The sequence below is a fragment of the Orcinus orca genome, chromosome 2 (genome assembly GCF_937001465.1).
Source record: "Orcinus orca chromosome 2, mOrcOrc1.1, whole genome shotgun sequence".
In the NCBI taxonomy this organism is placed as follows: domain Eukaryota; kingdom Metazoa; phylum Chordata; class Mammalia; order Artiodactyla; family Delphinidae; genus Orcinus; species Orcinus orca.
In genome coordinates, this window is record NC_064560.1 from 200,669,123 (window position 1) to 200,689,870 (window position 20,748).

Genomic DNA, 20,748 nt, shown 5'->3' on the forward strand with positions numbered 1-20,748 from the left:
CCTCCCACCACAGGCTGCCTCTCTCCTAAGGCTTGTCCGAGCTCCCGCCCCCCCAGCACCGGCCTCCCCACTTGCAGCCTCTTCCGACTTCAGAAACTCAGTCCCAACTCCCGCCGTCGCCTCCCAGGACCGCTGACCCGCCCTCCTGCCACCCCCTGGGCCTACCTGGGCAGGGGGGTCCCTATTGTCTCCCAGCCCACACCTCAGCTACCTGGACCCTGCCTGGCCTCCACTCACTGCTTGCCCAGGGCCTGGCACGGGGTCAGCCCGGGCACAAATGTGCCGAGTGGACGAGCAGACAGCCGCGCCGCCGGCCCCCGTGCACCCTGCAGCCCTCGGCCCCTCCAACACGTCCAGCAGGAAGGTGCCTGCGGGCCTGAGGGGCGTCCCGCGCCCACGCCAGCCACCCCTACCTGCGGGGCAGGGCGGCACCCGAAACTGTGGCTTCGCGAACACTATTCTACAGGGGAGGCGGCACACGAGCTCTAAATAAGCCCCAGGAAAGAAGGCTGTTTTACCGCGGAATCAATTCACCTCTGGTTCTAATGCTCTGATTCTAAAGGTATTTGATCGTGATGACTCCATTACTCCATCAGACGGTGTGCAATAACCTCCCCCCGACTTCGCAGCCTGGCTCGTCCGCCGCGTGGCAGGGCCCCCAGTGCTCACAGCCAGCCTCGCGCGGCCAGCGCACTCGGGTCCCCTTTAACGCGATTTTATGGAATATTCCACCATCCGGGTAATAGAAAGTCTAGCGCTTAATTAACCTCCCTCAGCTCCTCGGTCTGCCGCAGGGCGGGCGCGTGTCTGCGGCTCAGATGGCGTGCAGGTGAGCCACCCGCGCCCCCAAGTACAGAGCATGAACCCCGCAGGGCCCGGGAGGCAGAGCTCAGGGCTCAGCTGGGCTGCCTGTCTCCTGCCAGCCAAGTGTCAGTGGCCATGTCCCCAGGCCAGCTACCTGGCCCCCTGCCCCCGGGGACCGAGGGCCCCTCCCTCCCAGAGGTATTGTTCCAGCCACACCTGAGCCCCTGTCACGTGAGGGTGTGCGTGTGTGCCTGTGTATGTGTGTGCGTGCCTGTGTGTGTGTGTGCGTGTGCACGCGCACGTGTGCATGTGCTCTGCATGTGTACGTGTGTGAGCGTGATCTCCAAGGGTGGGCCAGCAAGCACGGCAATGCCCAACCACCCAGTGGGTGCCAGGGGACAGCAGGAGGCAGCCCCGCTGGGTAGGGCGCTTCCTGCCATCGTTTTCCAGACCCGGAACGGCCAGCTGGCCCTGTTCTAGGCATCGGGGGAGGTGCGGGAACACAGAGGAGCGACTACGGGGGCCTCTCGCAGCGCAGGGCCACGGGAGGAGGCAGATGTGCTGACAGTGGGCCCAGAACAGAGGGAGAGTGACATCTGGGGGACGGGGAGGCCGCAGGGCCGTGGAGATAAAGCCGAGTCTTAAAAGAACAGGCCCAGAGGCCACCATGAGTCTGTCCCACAGAGGCAGACACAGGGCCCACCTCTGCTCCGTCCTGCATGGTCCCCAAGCACGTGCTGGGTCTCCTCAGACACGTGTGGATGGAGGGCAGCTGAGGTCAGGGACAGCGGGAGTAGCGGGGACAGGTCTGTGTGAGGGGAACAGTGGGCCATACGAGGGAGGGCTACAGAGGGTACAGGGTGGGGTGAGGTGGGAGGGCCGTGTGTGAGCCGAGTAGGGAGAGCACAGGCCCTCTGAGAGCCCGTGTGACCTTTGACTACCCAAATCTCTCATGTCCTCCATATCCAGGAGGATGGGCAGGGCCGGCACTGGCCTCTGTGGCACCTCTGCCCTTCCTCCAGTAAATGTAAGTTGGCTCCTTGTTGCATGCACAACCTGAACAACTGCGCAGGGCCGCCGTCCAGGGATCCCAGAAACGAACTTGTTTGTAAATTGGAGACCAAAGCCTGTCTGCCCTGTGTGGGACTAGGCAAGGCTCCTGCGGCTCAAACACACCCTTTCTGCTCCACCTGGCCGTACACACACACGTGCACACACGCCCACCCACACTCCTGCCAGACACAGGCACACACTCACACACATCTCCTCCCCAGCGAGGTGACATTGCACATGGGGTGGAGGCAGCTGGGAAGGAGTCAGGTCAAAAGAAGAACAGGGGCCGAAGGGCAGGAGGGGGAGAAACAACCTCAGAGGACACCCTAGGTGCTGTGGGCACGAACACGCGTGTGCCGGGGTTGAGCACGGCTGTGGCGTGCTCACGCAGGACTGGAAACTTCCCTGTGCTCTGGGCTGAGTCGGTCAACGCTGCAGCATGAGGAGGCTCCCGGGAGGCGGCGGCGGGCACCCCAGGCCACCCCGCTTTTGTTCCGGGGACGCAGAGGGTGGACAGCTGTTCTGCAGTGTGAGTGCGCACCCCTCCCCGGTTCAGTCGCCACGGCCTGGACCTTCCTGAAGCGATGCTTGCGTTACCCGAGCACGTGTGGACACTCGCGGCCGAGCCAGGGGGCGCTCAGTAACCCGACGACACCGTGATGCCCGGCGCGCGGCTGCACTCAACCTCTGGCGCCCCACTTTGGAGTCAGGAAACTCCGCAGCCATGGGGAGCTCAGGTGACGGGAGACCCAGCGAGTGGGCCACCGCGGGGGTGTCGCCAAAGGGGCCGGGACGCTCGCTCTCCCCGGGAGGCCATGTCCTCCGCTCTGGGGACCTCACCATGCTCAGCGGCCTGTAGGGCCACGCCCTGCAGTCCTGTGACCCTCGACACCAGCCTCGAGACCGAAGAAAGAACTCAGAGTCAGGACAGAGACCCCAGTGACTTTTTGGGCAGGGAAACTTACACGTCAGAGACAAAGGTCCTGGAGCGACACCCCAGTGGGTACAGCGGACGGCAGGTAGGACAGGCAGCAGTCTTCGCTCGTGGGGAAGCAGGGAGGAGGCTATCCGTATGGGGGGCACAGAGTCAGAAGGGCTCCTGGGCTGCTGGACCACTCCCCACACAGCTCTGTGGGTCAGGACCGTCATTTCCATCATCAGGCGCCTCTGGCCACCTCTCCCCACACAGGGGACACGGGGGCAGTGCTCACAGCCCTGGCCACTGGAAGGTTCCCCAGCCCTGTCGTTTACCCTTCCCTCACCACATCAGCCGTTAGTTTTCGCACCACACATTTTTTTAAAAAAATGGTGATTTTTCTTTTTTTTTTTAATTAATTAATTTATTATTTTTGGTCGTGTTGGGTCTTCATTGCTGCACGTGGGCCTTCTCTAGTTGCAGCGAGAAGGGGTTGCTCTTTTTTGGGGTGCGCGGGCTTCTCAGTGCGGTGGCTTCTCTTGTCGTGGAGCACTGGCTCTAGGCGTGCGGGCTTCAGTAGTTGTGGCACGTGGGCTCTAGAGCACAGGCTCAGTAGTTGTGGCACACGGGCTCAGTAGTTATGGCACGCGGGCTTCAGTAGTTGTGGCACGTGGGTTCAGTAGTTGTGCCTCGCGGGCTCAGTAGTTGTGGCTCATGGGTTCTAGAGCTCAGGCTCAGTAGTTGTGGCGCACGGGCTTAGCTGCTCTGCGGCATGTGGGATCTTCCTGGACCAGGGATCGAACCCATGTCCTCTGCATTAGCAGGCAGATTCTCAACCACTGCACCACCAGGGAAGTCCCTTTGCGTCACACTGGCAAACGCAGTCAGCTCCTGGGACCAGGGCTGCAGTTTTCCTCCATCGTTAGCGAATCAGAGAGAAGGCCCCGCTTCCGGAGGCCCCCGGTGTGAGTTGAAAGCACGATGTTGGTGCGGACCGTCTTGCCCGCCGGGTCTGGTCAGCCCGACACCTGGGGCACGGTGGAGCCACGTGATTTTCTGCAGACTGGGGAGGGGGAGGGAGTCCCAGCAGACTGGATCGAAATAGGAAAGCCAGAGGTGGACGAAGCCCGGACGCAAGGCTGCACGTGCTGCTGTCCTGTGCAGGGAAAGGCCAGCGCGCCTGGCTCCTCTTCACGGATGGGGAACGAGGACAAGGTATCCGGACCAGCTGGTGCGGCCCCTCCGGAGGTGGGTGACCTGCGCTGCTCCAGGGACCGCCTCAGGCAGAGCGGCTTCCGCCTGGGCTGACGCAGGGCCGGGGTCGGCGTGACCCACCGTTTCCTACCGTCATCTGCTTGGCTTCTGCAGGGGCCATACGGGTGAGCCGAGGGGGACGTGGCGGGACCACCAGCCGTGTATCCTCGGAGGCTTCAGGGATGGTCTCGACTTCCGTCACGCACGCAGGACGCGTGGAATGACTCTCTTGGGCAGGGTGGGTGCTTTCAGAAGCTTCCACCAACTTCCATTGGTGAGTTGGGTTTGGATTTTGTGACCATCATGGCTCTTACCCCACAGGTCCGGGGAGCCATGCGAGGGCTCTGCAGCTGCTGAGGGCACACAGCCCAAGCGTGAGCAGGCCCGGGGCACAGGCAGCAAGCCCGGCCTGCGGATCACTGGACCCACTGTGAGGTGGGCTCGAGCTGGTCCACTCGTCTCCTGGCCTCCGTAAGCTCTCACTCGAACCCTGATGGTGCCTGGGTCCCCTGATATCGATGCCAGCCCAGACCCTTTATCCGTCAGCCTCTGAAGGTCTGGCTACGTCTCCTTCCAGCGCATGGCTTCTCTGGAGACTGACTCTTCCTGCCTTTTCGGGCCAGCCAACTCGGGGAGGCTTGTCTCTGCATAAGGCAGTGGGTCCGAAGGATAAGCATTCCCCACCCTGAGCCTGAAGGCTTCGGCACAGCCCAGGGCAGACGACACCCCACGACAGGCACACCTGGGCCACGCAGACCTGTGGGCATCCAGGCCCCGGGCCACTGAGCCGCTGCTGGGCCCCAGCGTGGACCAGCAGCACCTGCCTGCCTGCTCTTCTCAGAGTGTGGCGCTCAGATCCCTCCAGAGCCTGCAGCAGCCCAGGGTGAGGATTCCTGCAGGAGAGGCGTCAGCGGCCCTCCGCTGGGCAGGCACTGGCGCAGAGTCATGTAGTCAGGGATGGGGGAGCCCGGGGCCCTGCCTTCTGCCTCCAGTGCCAAGCTCTTTCTAACGTTCTGTGCCTACAGGTCTAGGTGGCCACGTGACACAGGTGCCAGGACAGTCCCAGTGGCCCTGGTTCAAACCCCGACTCTGGGAGCTGCCCCCTCGGGGCCCCGTGTGGCCACTTCCCCACAATCTGTGTCCTGGTTGGGCCAACAGGAGGCCCCATCCACGGGGCTCCATCCATGGGGGGGTCTGAGAGGCTCCGAGCCATGCAAGGGTCTGGCACACATCCTGGCCCAACGAACACACCTCACCTTTGTGGACGGAGCATGTGCCCACACGTGTGTGTGTGTGTGTGTGTGTGCGCACGCACGCGTGCACATGGATGCATAGTCCCGGAGTGTGAACCTGGGGTGTGTGTGATGGGTATGAACACTCAGCCCTGGGGCCGGCCAGAGGCAGGTCGCCGAGACCAAGAATGGGAGTGACACCCACAAAACAGGAGATTGGCCACCACGGACGGTTCTAACCAGGACCCCAAGCCGGGGTCACCTGATCGCCCCATTAAAGGTCAAGCAGACCCCCTCAGCAGGTCACGCCAGCAGGCTGAGGTACCCCCATTCCCGCAACCCTCACCGCTGCTCCAGCCACCCAGGCCCTGCTGGAAAAACCGCTGACGGGCAGCTTCCCGCGGCCCCTGTCTCGGTTAGGGCTTATGTACAGCCCCCCAGGCAGCTGGCTCTTGGGAGGGACCCGCTTTACAAATAAAATTTATCATTGTAATTATGGCCCCTGCAGAGAGCTGACGACTTTTACGGCTTCCTGGAGGTCATGAATAATTTAGGAGAAGGGAAAAGGGGCCACTTCTGTTAGTGCACAGTGGGGCCCAGCGGTTCCGTTACCGCGACTGCTGAAGACCAGGGGGCCCACGTCCGGTGCTTCTGACAGGAGCGGCCCAGCCACACGGTGACCCAGGGCCCCGCCAGGCTCTGCGGGGATGCTACCCAGGCTCCCCCGTCTTGTGAAGTGGGGCCTTGGCTGGGTGGCAGGGTGAGCGGACACGGCCCTAACTGCCAGAGGGTCCGTGCTTCAGGCTGAGAATGACAAGCTGTGGGCTCCCCAGTTAAGGGCATTGATGCTGCACGCCCGGGGCTGTGACCTCAGGCGGGACCCTCAACCTGCACCCCAACCGGAAGAGAAGCGTCTCTGCTGGCGCTCGCGGGGCCAGACCCCAGCCCGCTCAACAGCCCTCCTTCCCTCTGCACGCCCACGGCACACGTGATCCTGGGGTTGTGTGGCGCCCTTGAGAGGCCCCGACGGAAGGAATCATCTTTTCTTGCCTCCGGGGATGGAGGGCTCACTGCCTGACTACTGGTGGAAATTCTCCCCAGCTCTTCCTTCCCCCAAGAAGGGCGGCCTGCATCTGTGGACCCCACCCGTCTCCTGTCCTGGATCCACCCAGATGGTACATCGGCCCCTCCGACCCAAAGTCTGCACTCTCCTCTCCCCCCTTCCCCTCCCTCCCTCTCTCCTGAGTCCCCCACCCTCAAGCCCACCAAGTCCACCTGTACCTCCTCACAGCCAGGCCCAGCAGTGAATTTCCTCTCCTCGTCCCTCCTTGCCTGGCGGTGGCCCTGAGAGCACCCCCTTCCTCCCTGCCCCCCGCCACCTTGGGCTGTACGACCCCACAGGCCCCCTGCTCTACCTCGCTGCCTGGCTTCTCCCCACCACGCCAGCCTGACCTCATCACACTGCGGGGTCCAGGGCTCGTCCTCGGACCTCACGATGCGCCTCTGTCTCTGGGCACCCCTGGGTCACTCCTTCAGGCCCAAGGCTTTCTATGTCATCTCTAAGATGGCTGGTTCATTTCCCACAGCTGCCATAACACAGAGCCGTAAACCCTGTGACTTAAGCAACAGAAAACAACAGAAACGTATTCTCTCGGCGTCTGAGGGATCCTAAGTCAATTCTCTCGGCGTCTGAGGGATCCTAATCAGGGCGTTGGCAGGATGGCGCCGCCTCCAGGGGCTCAAGGGGAGCGTCCGGCCGGCCTCCCTCCAGCCTCTGATGGCTGCCTGCGCTCTGTGCCTTGTGGCCCCATCCTTCCAAGCTCTGCATCTGTGGTCACATCACTGCTTCCTCTTCTGTGTCAAATCTCCCCCTTACGGGAACACGTGTGATGGTACCAAGGAAGTTAACATCCACAGGTTCCAGAAATGTGATGTGGACATGTCTTGGGGAACCATTTTTCAAGCTAGCAAGAGGGTGACCCCAAATTCACATCTCCCATCTGGAGACACCTGGAACCAGACACGTACATCCAACTCCCCCCGCCCCGACTCGGAAGCCCCCCACGCATCTCAAATTAACTGGCTCTCATACTTAATCCCCATGGTACCCCCAAAACCTGCACCCCGCCATCTGTGGTGGGCAGAATAATGCCCCCAACAGATGTCCACATACAAACCCCCTGAACCTGTGACTGTGTTAGGTCACATGGCCAAGGGGAATTAGGTTGAAGATAGAATTAAAGTTGCACGACTTTAAAATGGGGAGGCGATCCTGGATTGAGGGGGCGGGACAATGTAGTCACAGGGTCCTTATTGGTTGAAGGTCGGGGGGAGGAGCTTGGAGTGAGGTGAGGTGAGGTGACTGGACGAGACAGCGCTGGCTCTGAAGCCCGAGGCAGGGACCATGGGCTGGGGAATGTGGGGCCTCCAGAAGCAGGAAAAGCCAAGGAAATGATGGTCCCTGGAGCCTCCAGACGCGCCAGCCCTGCGCACACCCGGAGCTCAGCGCATTTCCCACTCTGGCCTCCAGCACTGCCGAGAGTACATCTGGATTGTGTAAAGTCACCGTGTGCAGTCAATTGGGACAGCGGCCACTGGCGACACCTACACTGTCTTCCCCAGGCCAGCGGCCTTGTAGCACCCTTGACCGTCACACACGCACTCCTGAGCCCTCGGTGAGTCCCACACCCACCCCTCCCCCCCTCCCCCCAGTCCTTCCCCAGGGCGAGGCAACCAAGGGCCCAGTTGAACCCCTCGGGTCACATCCACCCTCTGCCCCATCCCGTGGGTGCCCAGGCCCTGCGGTGGCTACAGGGCTCTGCAGGAGCCTCCCCGCCTGACTGCCTGCTACTCCTCACCTGCCTGCGGACCCTCCACCAAGCACCCCTCGACGTCTTCCAGAAGGCGTGGAGCAGCTGACCGTCCGCCGCTAAGGGCTATCGGGAAGGTGCGGCCCCGCCCAGCCACAGGGGCCCAGGGCTGGCCCTGATGGGCAAGGACGTGGTCCGGGCACCCGGTCCCAGCAGCTCGCACCATCCCTGAAGTTCTGTTGCAGGTGCAGGAGGGACGCCACCCGGGCTCTCCCACCCCTGTTCCCGCCTGACCCTGCAGGGCTTTCTGCATTCAGGCCAGCACAGATCCCAGGCTGCCGATTAAGGGCACTGCGGCTGAGTCCCGACATTGCCCAGCAGGCGGGGCAGAGGGGGCGGCAGGGGCGAGGAGCCAGCATTTCCCAGGGTCTGTCCTGCACTGGGTGCTGGGGGCATTCAGCTCTCTACTGAGTCCTATCGCCTGGCAGGTGCCGAGCTGCCCAGACTTGTAGATGAGCAAGTACAGCTCAGAGAGGGGAGGTAACTTGCCCAAAGTCACACAGCCATGAGGGGTGGGCCTGGCCCAGTCTCGGTGCCCCCTTTGTCCTCCAGCCAGCTCCTGATGTCCTGGCACGTGTGGCAGCCCTGATGGAACCAGGTCTGAGAGAAGCTGGTGCTGGTGGCTGCGGGCCCGGGGGGTGCGGGCAGATCCCTGATGGGTTTGTACGGTTTCCACCAATCAAGGGGGCTGCCCGAGGGACGTGCAGAGAGTCCTGACCCCTGTGCCTCTCTGCTGGGTGTGGAGGAGGTCCAGCCGTAGGAACCCCCCCGCCATGTGCCTGGGGTGGACCGGGGCTGAGAGGGGCAGTGTGACAGAGGGTGGCTGCCTCTCAGTGTCCCAGGGTCCCCTGAGGGCTGCACGTGGCCACAGTGGCCTGGACCCCACCAGTTGTGCATGTCTGTGCAGAAGCTGGCGAGGGGCTCGGGGGCTGGCGCTCCCCTGCCGCCGCGTCCACGCGAGGGCCGGGCAGCAAACTCTCCTAGTAATGGGCCAGATGGCAGAGGTTTTAGGCTCCGGGGCCGTGCTCAACTTTGCCCTCATAGGGCGAAGGCACCGTGGACAGAAACCAAGGTTGCATGGCTGTGTTCCAGCAAAGCCCTACTCACTTTTATTTACAAAAACTGGGGGTGGGCAGGGCGGCCGAGGGATGGAGTTTCGGAGCCGTTTTCTGGAGGCGGGCTGGGCGGAGGGGGTCCTAGAGTCACACGAGACCCCCTCCCACTGAGCCCTTGCCACAAGGCCACCTCTGTCGGCTTCCTGTCCACAGGGGGCTGGGGCCTGTCCCACCGCAGGAGGTGCTGCACTGCTCAGGCTGGGGCTCCAGGGCAGACGTTTACGTCCCCTCTTGCTGACCCGAGAGGAGGGAACGGCCGGCGCCGGCTGTCGCTGAGGATGCCCTGTCCCGCTGCCCACGTAGCAGTTTGCTCGGGTAACTTACTAGCTCTGAGGCAACGTCGGGACTCAGCCGTTGTGCCCTGAATCGGCAGCCTGGGATCTGTGCTTTGCCTTTTCCTCCTGGGACCCCAAAGCAGGATGCATGAGGGTGCAGGAGCGGGGGTCAGGGCCGGCCCCTCTCTTTTTCGGGGCTCCACCCTGGGGCAGCGTCAGTCGGGGGCTGGACTCTGTTATCTCTGTTATCACCCCACCCTCCTACAGCCTGCACCCCGCCAGGCCCCCACATCACCCCACCCTCTGCCTCCCCCCCACCCAACACTCTGCCTCTGATGCCGGCCCTTGGGTTTTCCAAGAGCTGCACATCTCCAGAGCCGGCCTGGGAAGACACACGTGGGTCTGGAGGGCAGGGAGGGGGCACTGCCCCCCCGTCTTTCCTGCAGGCTTGGCCTGTGTTCTCAGGGCCTGGGAAACGGCCACCTCCGCTCCCGCTCTGGGGCCAGTGCCTTGTCCTTGGGGTCGCTGCTATTTCTGCCAAAGAGGAGAGGTAATTATAGCTCAGCCTCTGCCAGCTGGCCGGGCTCTGCAACCTGGCAGAGGGGCCTGGGGCGGGGACACAGGCTGGCCACAGATTGGCTCCACAGGCAGGCAGGCAGCAGCTCCCACCAGGGCAGCAGGAGGCTGGGCAGTCGCGGCCCCGTTCACCTGAGCAGCCCAGCACCCGCCTCTCCAGGGCACAGGAAGGGCACCGCCAGCGGGACCAGGCCAGGGCTATGCTGCACGGTGCCCACTGGGGGGCGCCACAGAGCCCAGCTGGCAGCACCCCGCACAGACCCAGGAGGGAGCCAGGTGAGAGCCACTCAGGGGCACAGGTGACGCTCACTCCCCATCTGGGAATTAGGCTGCCGGAGCAGAGAGATTCCCCAAAATGGACGCGGGCGGAGACCCCGCTGCAGGTGGGCGTAGGCCGTGGACTGAGGCCGGGCAGCACGCACTGTGGCCCTGGACGGGGGCTGGGGGGCCTCCCATCCCACCCACCCGTGCTGTGCGCTTTCAGCGCTCATTCGAGTACGGTCCCAGGCAAACCAGGCAGCGGGTGACGTCAGAAGCCCCGGCCCCTCTGAACCTCGTGTTTGGTGTGTACAGGGTGGGTGGCCGGCGCACTCAGCCATGTCCCAGGCCACTGGTGCTCTGAGCCCCTCCCCCGCGGCCAGGCCTGACATGAGGGCCCCACCGGCCCTTCATCCACGTTCCTGCCTGAGGCCATGTGCAGGCGAAGCTGGACTGTGGGTCCCTCCACGCTCCACCACGCGAGGACCCAAGCCTTCCGAGGCACGGGAGCCAGGGTTCATGGGATCTGGGTACCTTGCACGGGCCGCGGCACAGGCTGCAGGGTCGGGCACTGACACCAGCAAGCCTTCCCAGAGGTCCGCGGGGGCCCTGCTGTTCCCAGAGGGAACAGATGCGTTACTGGGGTCACTTGAGCCCAGGCCATGGCTTTTGGGCAGCCCCAGAGACACGGCTCTTTTCTGAGCTGACTCCATCAGAGGGAATCCGGATCCCGGCCCACCGTGCACGTGGGGCTCAGGGCGCAGCATTTATTTGGCGCTTGCTGTGTGCAGGTACCCTGGGAGGCTTAGCTCTCCATCTCGACGGCACTCTGGACAGTGGGCAGAACCTGGGGGCTGGAACTTGGGCTGATGTGGCCGGTGTCTGGGTGGGGGTCCACCTGCCCTATCACCTGGGGCTCCCGAGGCCGAGGTTGGCTCCCCCACGCACCCAGCAGGCACACAGCCATCACCCGGTCCTGCTGCCACCCCACGTCCTGAATGCGCCCTAGAAAGGCGTGGGCCTCGCATCTCAGCGTGGAAGGGGCCTCGGGGCCACCGGGCCAGTTCCCACTCTCTGGATCCCCACGCCGGACAGGCCTAGGGAGCAAGGCCAGCCCCCCGGGGCCTCCCCTGGCTTAATTCAGACATGGTGTGATCTGGGAAGCTGCCAGGCCGTGAGCTCTGGGCTGGGAGCAGCTGGGAGCCAGCCGCCCTCACTCTGCTCCCCGCCCTCCAGAGGGAAGGCCAGCATGGGGGTGTCCACCGCCTCCGTCCCGTTTCCCAGCTGAGGAAACGCGCAGCTCGTGGTCTCAGGCCCCTTAATTCAGCCAAGCTGCTCTGGGCAGGGGGTCAAACTGCCAGCAGACGCCTCAGGGCAGGACAGCCCAGAGGACCGCTGAGGCCACTGCCCCGTGGCTGTAATGGAAACTTCTCGGCTGGCCTGCGAGCCGCCACGGCTCCGGTTCCCACTGTGCCGGAGGCTCTAATCACCAGCGGATTATAGGCCGTCAGGTGCGCGAGCGCACGCAGGGTTGCGACAGCTGCAGGAACCCAGGTGGGCCGAGCAGTGTGCGTGTGCGTGTGCGTGTGTGTGTGTGTGTGTGTGAGAGAGAAACGTGTGTGGGGGATGTGGTATGTGCATATGTGTACGAGTGTGTGTGTTTGTATGTGATATGTGTACATGTGGATTGTGTGTGTGTGGTGTGTGCGTATGAGTGTGTGTGGCTGTGGGGGGGGTGTACGTGTGTGGCATGTGTTGTGTGCATGTGTGTGGCTGTGGGGGGTGTGTATGTGTACGTGTGTGGCATGTGTTGTGTGCATGTGTGTGGCTGTGGGGGGGGTGTGTGTACGTGTGTGGCATGTGTTGTGTGCATGTGTATGTGGTGTGTGAGTTGCAGCGCAGGAGCTCAGCCTCCCCGGCAAGGTCCTGGCGGGCTCTGCCAGCCCCGGAGCAGGTGTCTGCTGCAACAGGACAGCGGGAGGGGCCCGGCCGTGGCGCCGCTGACCCAAGCCCGGGGCTCCTGGGGGCTGTGGGACTCGGCAAGCTTGTCCCCTGAGCCCTGGGGTCCCCACGGGCGCACAGGCACAGGGAGGGTTCAAGGGGTGATGGAGCAGGTGTGGGTGCTGAGCCGGGTGCCAGGCGTGGGGTCAGAGCCAAGGAAGGACCCTCCCTGTGCAGGGCCGGCACCGCGCCGGGGGTCTCAGAGGCCCCTCAGTGAAGACAGAGACGTGCCAGCGGGCCGCGGGGGCCGGAGCGGGGCCCCGACAGCCGGGCCCACAGCAGGCGGGCCAGTGAGCGGCGCCACAAGTGGTGGGGCAGGTGCAGCAGGACAGGTGGCCGGGACCCAGGACTCAGCATTGCTTGAGGCGGTGAACCAGGTGGAGTGGGCCCTGCCCAGCCAGCACCCCCCTGGAGGCCGGGGGAGCGGGCGGGGTGGGGTACAGGGGTGGAGAGCTGGGCTGCAGGGACCCCTGTGGGTGTGATCGCTGTCTCCCAAAGGCGTCGCGTCAAGGTAGGGCGGGAGGGAAGGTGCTCGCCCAAACCGCGCGGACCGTCAGGGGTGGGGGTCTTGTGGGCATGTAGTCCTGGCCAGACCCCCTTCTCCTGGAACGCGGGCGGAAGCCTGAGGACCCCCGCTCGGCACCCTGCAGGGCCTGCAGCACTGTCACAGAAGCTCTGGGGGAGCCCAGGGCAGGTCCCCACCCTCAGGGGGCGTGCCCTCCCCAAGCAGAGGCGCGGCAGAGCGGGGGTGACACTCCGCAGGCCCAGACACAGAGCTATTTTCCACCCTTTATCACCCATCTGTCACGAGGCAGCCTGAGAGCCAGGGCGCTCCTATTACACGCTGTCCCCGCCAGAGCCCAAGGCCTCTCGCTCCCGCATGGGGCCCTGTCCTCGCCATCCAGCCAGGGTGGAGGGGGCCCTGCTGGCGCCGGAGGAGGCCTGGGAGGCAGGCGAGAGGTGGTACCCGGAGCAGCCTTTACCTGCTGAGCCAACCAGAGCTGCACACTCCTCCTCCGTTTTCCTGGTGGGGACACTGAGGCCTGGGGCAGGCCCTCCGCTTGACCGAGGCTCCTGAGACAAAAGGGCAGAACCCAGGACTCAGGCCAGTCCTGGGGGTCTGCAGAGGCCCCACTTCCTCTAGGCAGGGGGGAAGCTGGAGCCTGAGCAAGGCTGCCAGGCGGGGTGAGGACGGGGGCTCGGGGGGCTCGGGGAGCACCTGGGAGCAGAGCAAGGCCCAGGCAAAGGCCCAGGCCGGAGAGGGCCCAGGGCTCCTGAGAGGCGCGGGAGAGGGGACGTCCCACAGGAGGCTCTCACCGTGTACGCAGGCTCCGTGCCAGGTGGTCACGCCCTCTCCCTGAGTGATGACCACGGCTGATGGCCGTGAGCACAGGCGGGTCCCCAGGTCGCCTCTGAGCCCTGACGTGAGCTGCCTCACTCACCCCCACCGGAGCCACGGGGGAAGCTGCTACTGCCGTTTCCATTTTCAGCCGAGCAAACTGAGGCACCGGGAGGTTAAGAGACTTGCCAAGGTCACACAAGGTCACAGGGGGCACAGGATGGAGCCGCGGCCTGCCCTGGAAGCACAGAGCTGCCAGGAACACACACCACACTGCACTTGCACACACGCATGTACACACATGTGCACACCCAGTTGCAGGCACACACATGCATACAGGCACATTCACACTCACATACACACTCACACATGTGTACACACAGCACGCGCACACACACGTGCACACACGTACATCTATGGACACCCACACGTGCACACTCACAAACACACAAGTGCTCACACAGCTGTGCACACACACACATTGTCCCACCACCCCCGGCCTGGGGGGAGGGCCCGGGGCACAGTAGGGGCTTGACAGCTGGGCCCACTGGCAGTGACGCTGTCACCTCCCCACCCCCGCCCCGCCCCCCTCCCCCCGTGCTGAAGCTGGGCCCCCAGGCCACCCTTTGTGAGACCCGGTCCTTCAGATAAGGCCTCCCTCCCCGCCCCTCCTCCCCAGGCTGGCCGGCTCCCCCACGACCCTATTTGCAATAAAAAGCCTGATACTCAGATAGGAGAAAATTGCTCCTTTTTTAAATAACTGAATGGCCGGCCTGTCCTCTCCCAGGCGGAGAAAGCCCTCCCCCAAACCAGCCCCCCTTGCAGCCCTCCCGCACCTGGCAGCTCCCCTCTGGGGAGGCCCCGAAGGAGCTCATCTGAGGTGCCCGTACTCAGCTCCATCTCAGCCCCCGGGGGCAGCGTCCTTGGAGGGTGGATGGAAGCCAGAACCCTCCTCATAAAGGGCAAACACCTGACCGCACAGGAAGGGAGCAGCGATGGCCGCCAGGGACCCAGACCAGAGACCCCTGGCAGAGCCTGGGGCTGGGGATAGGAGGGGAGATGGCTCCCGTGCCACCCCACCCCGTCTCATGGCCCAGGGGGAGGGGGGCAGAGAGGACCTGGCACCAGCCCCTGGTGTCCACGTTGCCCCGCATGTACAAGGAGGCGGGGGTCGGGGGCCCTCACCCCACAGGGCCCTCAAAGGACTGAGGCCAAATGCCTGCCGGGCTTCACCTGCTCAGGCCCGGTGGGAGCAGGACAGGGGGACGTCTCAAAAGTCAAGGACCTTCAAAGGATGTGAAAGAAAATTCACACCAGAAGGGCTGCAATTAGTGAGGAGAGATGGGAAACGCTGCAATCAGAGGCTCACTGATGAGAGAGGGCAGGTACCACCTTACACCTAGTACATGAGCAATCCGAAATCCGGGAGAGAGGGGGGAGGGAGAGACAGAGAGAGTCTAGGCAGCACTGAGGGGCGGGCCCACCAGCTGCAGCCCCCACGAACCCCTGGAGAAGGCTTTCCTAGCCCCCATGAAGCCCTGACAAAGCCCAGCCCTGGACCCCATCATTCACGCCTGGAGCATCCCGAGAAGCAGGGCAGCAATGATGCTTATTGCAGTCTTATCTACGGCCTCAGAGAATTGCAAGTGACCTAAAGAAACCGCAAGTGACAATAAAAAAATGCAAACCTCCGGAGGAGGGTGGCTGTAAATCATGGGATCAGCCCTGTGGAATATTACGCAGCCATTAAGGCTGGTAATTAGGAAGATTGGCGCAGGGGAAGCTGCTGACGTCTCGGTGTTGAGCAGGCAGGATTCCTCTGCACCCGGAGCACCTCAAGGGAAAGCAGTGTCTGCTTGTGGGCCAGGCTGATGGGAAGAGGGAAGCCAGCCCAGCTTCCTGGGAAGAACCTCTCCTCCTTTTATTTCCGTCCTATGAGGAGTGTTCCGTGTGCAATAAATAATGTCTTTGCTTATCTTAGGACCATGTTCCAGTAAATGAAGACGGCGGCACACGCCCTGAGCCCCGACTCCCTGCCAGAGACGCGGCATCGGACCAGAAAGAATGAGGAGGCGGCTCCAGGCTCACCCGTGCTCAGGGCGGGGAGGGTGCGGCAGGGCCCTGGGTGGGCGCTGGGCTGGCGGAGGGGGCCTCAGCTGGAGGCAGGGAGGGAGAGCAGAAGAGGGAAATGTGGTCCCTGCCCTTTCCCCGAGCTGTCCGCAGCCCCAGGACCCCCGGGAGGGAAATGGCTGGGTTGGGGGGCTGGAGGGGGGCTGGCAGAGAGGGTTAGAGGCCCCCAGGCTGGGGCACAGAATGACCAGGAGTGCACAGCATCTGGCCAGGGCTGAAGGTGGGGGTAGAGCGTACAAGGGGCCTGGAGGATGGGTCAGAGCAGAGAGTCCCGGGGGCTGGGAAGGGCGGCAGAGGCAGAGGAGGTGGGAGCCATGGAGGGCTCGGGAGCAGGGCAGCAGCAAGTCTGCTGCTTCTTCTGGTGGCGCAGGGAGGCGGGTGTTGGAGTGGGGGTGGGTGGAGACAGCAGGACAGCGAGGTGACAGGACGCAGCCTGTCAGGACCGGGTCCAGGACGAGGGAGAGTTGGCAGCAGCAGGAGAGGGAGGGAGTGTAAAGGGGTCTCCCCAAGGAGCAAGTGGGGCCCCGACTTCAGGCCCTGAGTCCTGATCTAGCCTCTGAGCTCGTTGCTGGCCAGGGCAGGCCACAAACTTAGGTGTCCCAGCCGCGGGAACAGGACAGCCATGAGCTGGGCCAAACCCCGGGCCCGGGTGGGTCTCCCGCCCCTGCAGGACCGCCTCAGCCCCGAAGGCCAGTGGCAGGCTCACTCAGCCAGTGGCCCCCCCAGCAGGAGGCCGTCTCAGAGACGGCCCCAACTCACAGGGTGTCCGTGCAGAACAGCCTGCTGCCCCCATTTGATGGATGGGAACACTGAGGTCGGGGCGGGCTGCTGACTCCTGGCTCCACCTTCCAAACACACAGTGGGTGGGAGGGCGGCCCCTGGGTGGGCTGTGTCCAGGCTCTGCCCCCCGCCCTGGGCCAGTGGTCTCCTGCTCAGATACCTCCCCTCGTTCACAGGTAAGCGACCGCGGCCCAGTGTGTGGAGAGAGCTGTCCCACGGCGGGCTCCAGGTGGTGCTGCTGGGCAGTCACAGGGCGCTGAGCTCGGGCAGGGCCTCCCCTAGACAGAGGAGGCCATCAGGCAGAGCCCCCGGGGGCGCAGGGAGGTTCCGTGTGTACAGCTCAGACGTGAAGGCAGTCAGTCCTCGGGGGATGCCAGCCACAACTGCTGTCACTGTTACTGACATGGAGAAGTGATGCCGGACCCCGTCGGGATGGGTGGGGGCAGAGCCAGGGCGGGAGACACGGGCCTGCGTGATCACAGACCGCACCCGTCCCCGCTAACACGGCCATCCAGTCGTGACCAGTCCCGGTGGCTTTGTCCCAGCCCTGACCACTTGCCAGCAGCCCTAGGGGGTCAGACAGCCAGGCTGGGGCCGGGGCAGGTCCGCAGAGGGTCTCCACGCCCCTGTCTGGTCCCTGCTGCATAAAGCCAGAGGAGACGGCAGGGACGCCGCAGGGGCTGCCTGTCTCCAGCCTCGGGGGGGCTGGGCAGGAGGGGCTCACTCCTGCCTGCCTCCCTCTGCTTCCCACACCCCAGGAGGACGACAGGAAGGGCCCCCCCTCTATCCTGAGACGAAGCCCGCAGGAGCGCCACAGCCATGGGGCCGAGCCACGGAGGACCACGAGGCACGTGCGGTTCCGCGAGCCCCTGGAGGTGGCCGTCCACTGTAAGAGGCGAGCGGGCCAGGCGGGGTGGGGGGACATCACCCAGGATCTCACCGAGGGCTGTCCGCAGGGACCACAGTCACTGCCCTGTCCTCACAGGTGTAACCCCAATAAAACCCAGGCCCACGGGGTCGGTCTGAACAGAGTGCTGGTCAAAGAAACAGCGACTGGCAGGAAAGATAGAACCAGAGCTTCCCAAGTCATTACTGTCTTCCTGAAAAAGGCCAGTGGCTAGGCGTTCCCAGAGCCCACCCGCTCTTCCTTCCCACAGCTCCTCCCACCCCCTCAGCCTTCACTGCCCACCTCCCAAATTCTCCCCGCCCCCTGGCCCTAGGGTCCTGGTGCTGCCCCCAGAGCCCCCTCTCCACCCCAGTCTACCTCACTCCTCCTCCAGCCTTCCCGTGGGACAGTGCCCTTGTATCAGCTAGCGATGCCTCATAACAAATCAGCACAACATAGCAGCTTCAGGCAACGCACACCGATTATCTCAGTGGTCCCGTGGGTCAGGGTTCTGGGCGCAGCAAAGCTGGTCCTCTGCTCAGGGTGGCACAAGGCAGGCATCAGGGTGTCAGCCAAGGCTGGGCCCCGCCTGAGGCTTGGGACCCTATTCCAAACTCACAGCGTTATTTGCAGAATTCGCGTCCTTGCAGCTGTTTTATATGACCCTCTTTTATAAAGAGCTCGCCTGATTAGGCCAGGCCCACCCAAGACAATCTCCCTTTGATTGACTCAGTCCGCTGTGGGGATTTCCATCGCAGCTGCAGAACCCCTGCCCCTTTGCCATGTTCTGTTGGTAGAAGCAAGTCACAAGCCCCCACACTAAGCAGAGGGGACCCCACAAAGGTGAGGACCTGGGGGGATCGTGGGAGCAGCTTAGCCCCCCAAGGGAGGTGCTCCCTGAGTCCCGCCAAGTTGCGAATAAAACTCACTCCCCCGACGTGTGTCAGTGTCTCCCTTGAAGGCCCATTGTAAACGTCGGGTCCGGGCCTCCCGCAGGGGTCCTCACCCACCCTGCCCTCCCCGGTCCGGCCCCCAACCCCCAGAGCACAGCTCAGCGCCCGCCTCCAGAGCTTCCCAGCAGCCCCAGAAGCAGAGACTCTCAGGTGGGGAGTCAGGGCCCAGACAGTCCGGGGCTGGTCTGGGGTCCCCCAGTGAGCTAAGTGGAATGGACAGGAGGTGGGGGGTCCTGCCTGCCTCTCCAAAGTGCCAGGCCCCGCTGCCCCCCAGGACCCCTGCAGCCTCCTCCTCCTAGGCTGCTGCAGGGGACACCCCACACTCCCGCAGGGCCCCCGGGAGGCTCTGAGAGCAGCGCCAGCACCTGGAAGCTAGAATCTGAATCAGTGAGGCTGGGGCAGAGCCCTGGGTGGTGTCGGGCAGCCTGGCCAGCCAGGGGATATGGACAGCCGGCCGGGTCAGGACCTGCGGGGACCTGAGTCTCCATCTGTAAAGCGGGGAAGCTCTAGCTGACCCAGCCCGTCTTGGGGTCCTTAGGGTAGGCGGGTGAGAGGAGGGGCCCCGGGGGCTCTGGCTGGCGGAGGCAGCGAGCCTTCCGAGCGGGGTGACCCCCGCTCCGCCCGAACCCACCCTCCTCTCCTCCCCAGACATCGCCTGCAGGGAGCCCTCCGCCACGGCCAGGGGTAAGTTCTGAGCCCTCGGCCCTCATCCCTCAAAGCCCAGCCCACACGCTTGCCCAGCACAGCCCCAGCTCCAGGCCACGGCCAGACCCCCCACCACTCCAGCCGGGCTCCCCACCCCAGCAGGGCCATGGGTCCCTGACAGTCACGGGTCGGCGGCAGCACCCCCGGGGTACCGTCTGCCCCCCTCACTCCTTCCCCAGGGAGGGTGCGAGGGCAGAGCCTACGGGAGGCCCTGTTGCAAGGAGATCGCAGGCCCAGATAGGGACGGGGAGACCCTCGCCGCGGGGGCCCACCCGACGGGCAGCACCGAGGTGCCCGCCCACCGCAGCCTCCCCACCAGCTCTGCGGGGAGGCGGGCGCCCAAGGGTCCTCACTGTCCCCCTCGGCCCCAGCGCCCGGCCGGCGCAGGCCCCGCGACGGTGCCCTGATCCTGCGGCTGACGGCGTGCGTCCTGCTGGTGCTGGCGCTGGGGCTGTGCTGCAGCCGGGCTGAGCCCGTGGCACTGGCCCTTGAGGACCTCCGGGCCCGGCTCCTGGCCCTCCGCGTGCGTCTGCAGCTCGTGGCCCTGGCCTGCTGGCGTCACCTCCTGCAGCTCTGATGGCCGGCGCTCACCTCCCCCGGCCCAGGGGCAGCACTGCAGAGGGAGAGCCCCAGGTCGGGGCTGGGTGCTTCCAGACAGCCCTGAGCCCTGGACTCAGTGGGGCTGCTGCAGGCAGGGTGACTGGGAAAGCGGGCCCCACGGCTTGAGATCAGACGTGGGGTGCTGCAGCCTTGGATACGGCAGGCAGCCCCCCAGCTCCAAGCAGGCAGCCCCTCCTATTTCACATGTTAGGGTGCCCTGTGAGGTTTTAGGAGAACAAGAATTCCACCACTGAAACTCAGGGACCCACGGGTTCCAGCCCCCAGGCTACCCCTTGGGCCCCTCCCTCGCCCCAGCGGGAACTCTTGTGACTTTGGGCCCGGCCCGGATGTGGCCGTGTGTAGCCCCTCGAGGACGGGGACACCCTCCCTGTGTCTGTGGGAGTCCTGGGAGGAGGTACAACCGGGCTTTTGCTGCTTGGGGCCTGCAGCCCAGACCCCGAAACCCCTGTGGGAGAGGCGCTGGCTGCGGGGCGGGGGGTACTCCCTCCTGCAGCCACGTGCAGGGCATGGCCCCGGAGCCCCCAGCTTGTCTGACACCTGCACCAGGCCCAAGGCCTGGGGATGCCCTCTTGCCTAGCCGTCGGCCTGGGGGTGTGGCTGGCGCAGAAAGGACATCGGGGGGCCGAGAGGACCCCACCACCCTCAGGACACAGCCGTCTGCGCCAGGGTCCCAGCCGGCGCCGCGCGGCCTGGGAGTCCCATGACTGTGTAGACGCCGAGCCTTCAACCCCGTTCCAGGCCAAGGAGGCCACGTGATGACAGAGCCCAGGGTCCCCTCAGACGCTGCATGGAGCGGGGCCCTGAACGAAGCAGGGAGGCCCAGGGTCAGACACCAGGAGGCACCGCTAGGGGAGAAGCTGCACCCCCGTAACCTTCGGACGAGTGTCTACGCAGCCGCGGGCGCCGTGCCGCGCCTCCCGCAGGCCTTCTCTAAGCGTCTGTTCCCACGGCTTACGTGGGGAGACGCCGATTCTCTATTA

The 20,748-nt window shown here is 64.4% G+C and overlaps 1 protein-coding gene across 1 annotated transcript; it reads left to right on the forward strand.

Moving 5' to 3' along the window:
• The first annotated feature begins 15,682 nt into the window (after window positions 1-15,682).
• Window positions 15,683-20,748, forward strand: C2H14orf180 (chromosome 2 C14orf180 homolog). Its single transcript, XM_004262445.3, has 4 exons — window positions 15,683-15,801; window positions 17,362-17,491; window positions 19,091-19,126; window positions 19,519-20,748. The coding sequence occupies exons 1-4, from the start codon at window positions 15,691-15,693 to the stop codon at window positions 19,722-19,724; spliced, it is 483 nt and encodes a 160-aa protein (XP_004262493.1). The 5' UTR covers window positions 15,683-15,690; the 3' UTR covers window positions 19,725-20,748.

Excerpts from the sequence above, each read along its gene's own strand:
- C2H14orf180 (XM_004262445.3), top strand. The coding sequence starts at position 15,691 with ATGAAGACGGCGGCACACGCCCTGAGCCCCGACTCCCTGCCAGAGACG. Across the intron at positions 15,802-17,361 it reads CCGTGCTCAGGGCGGGGAGG|GAGGACGACAGGAAGGGCCC; the intron begins GTGCGGCAGGGC and ends CCCACACCCCAG. Across the intron at positions 19,127-19,518 it reads GCCCTCCGCCACGGCCAGGG|CGCCCGGCCGGCGCAGGCCC; the intron begins GTAAGTTCTGAG and ends CCTCGGCCCCAG.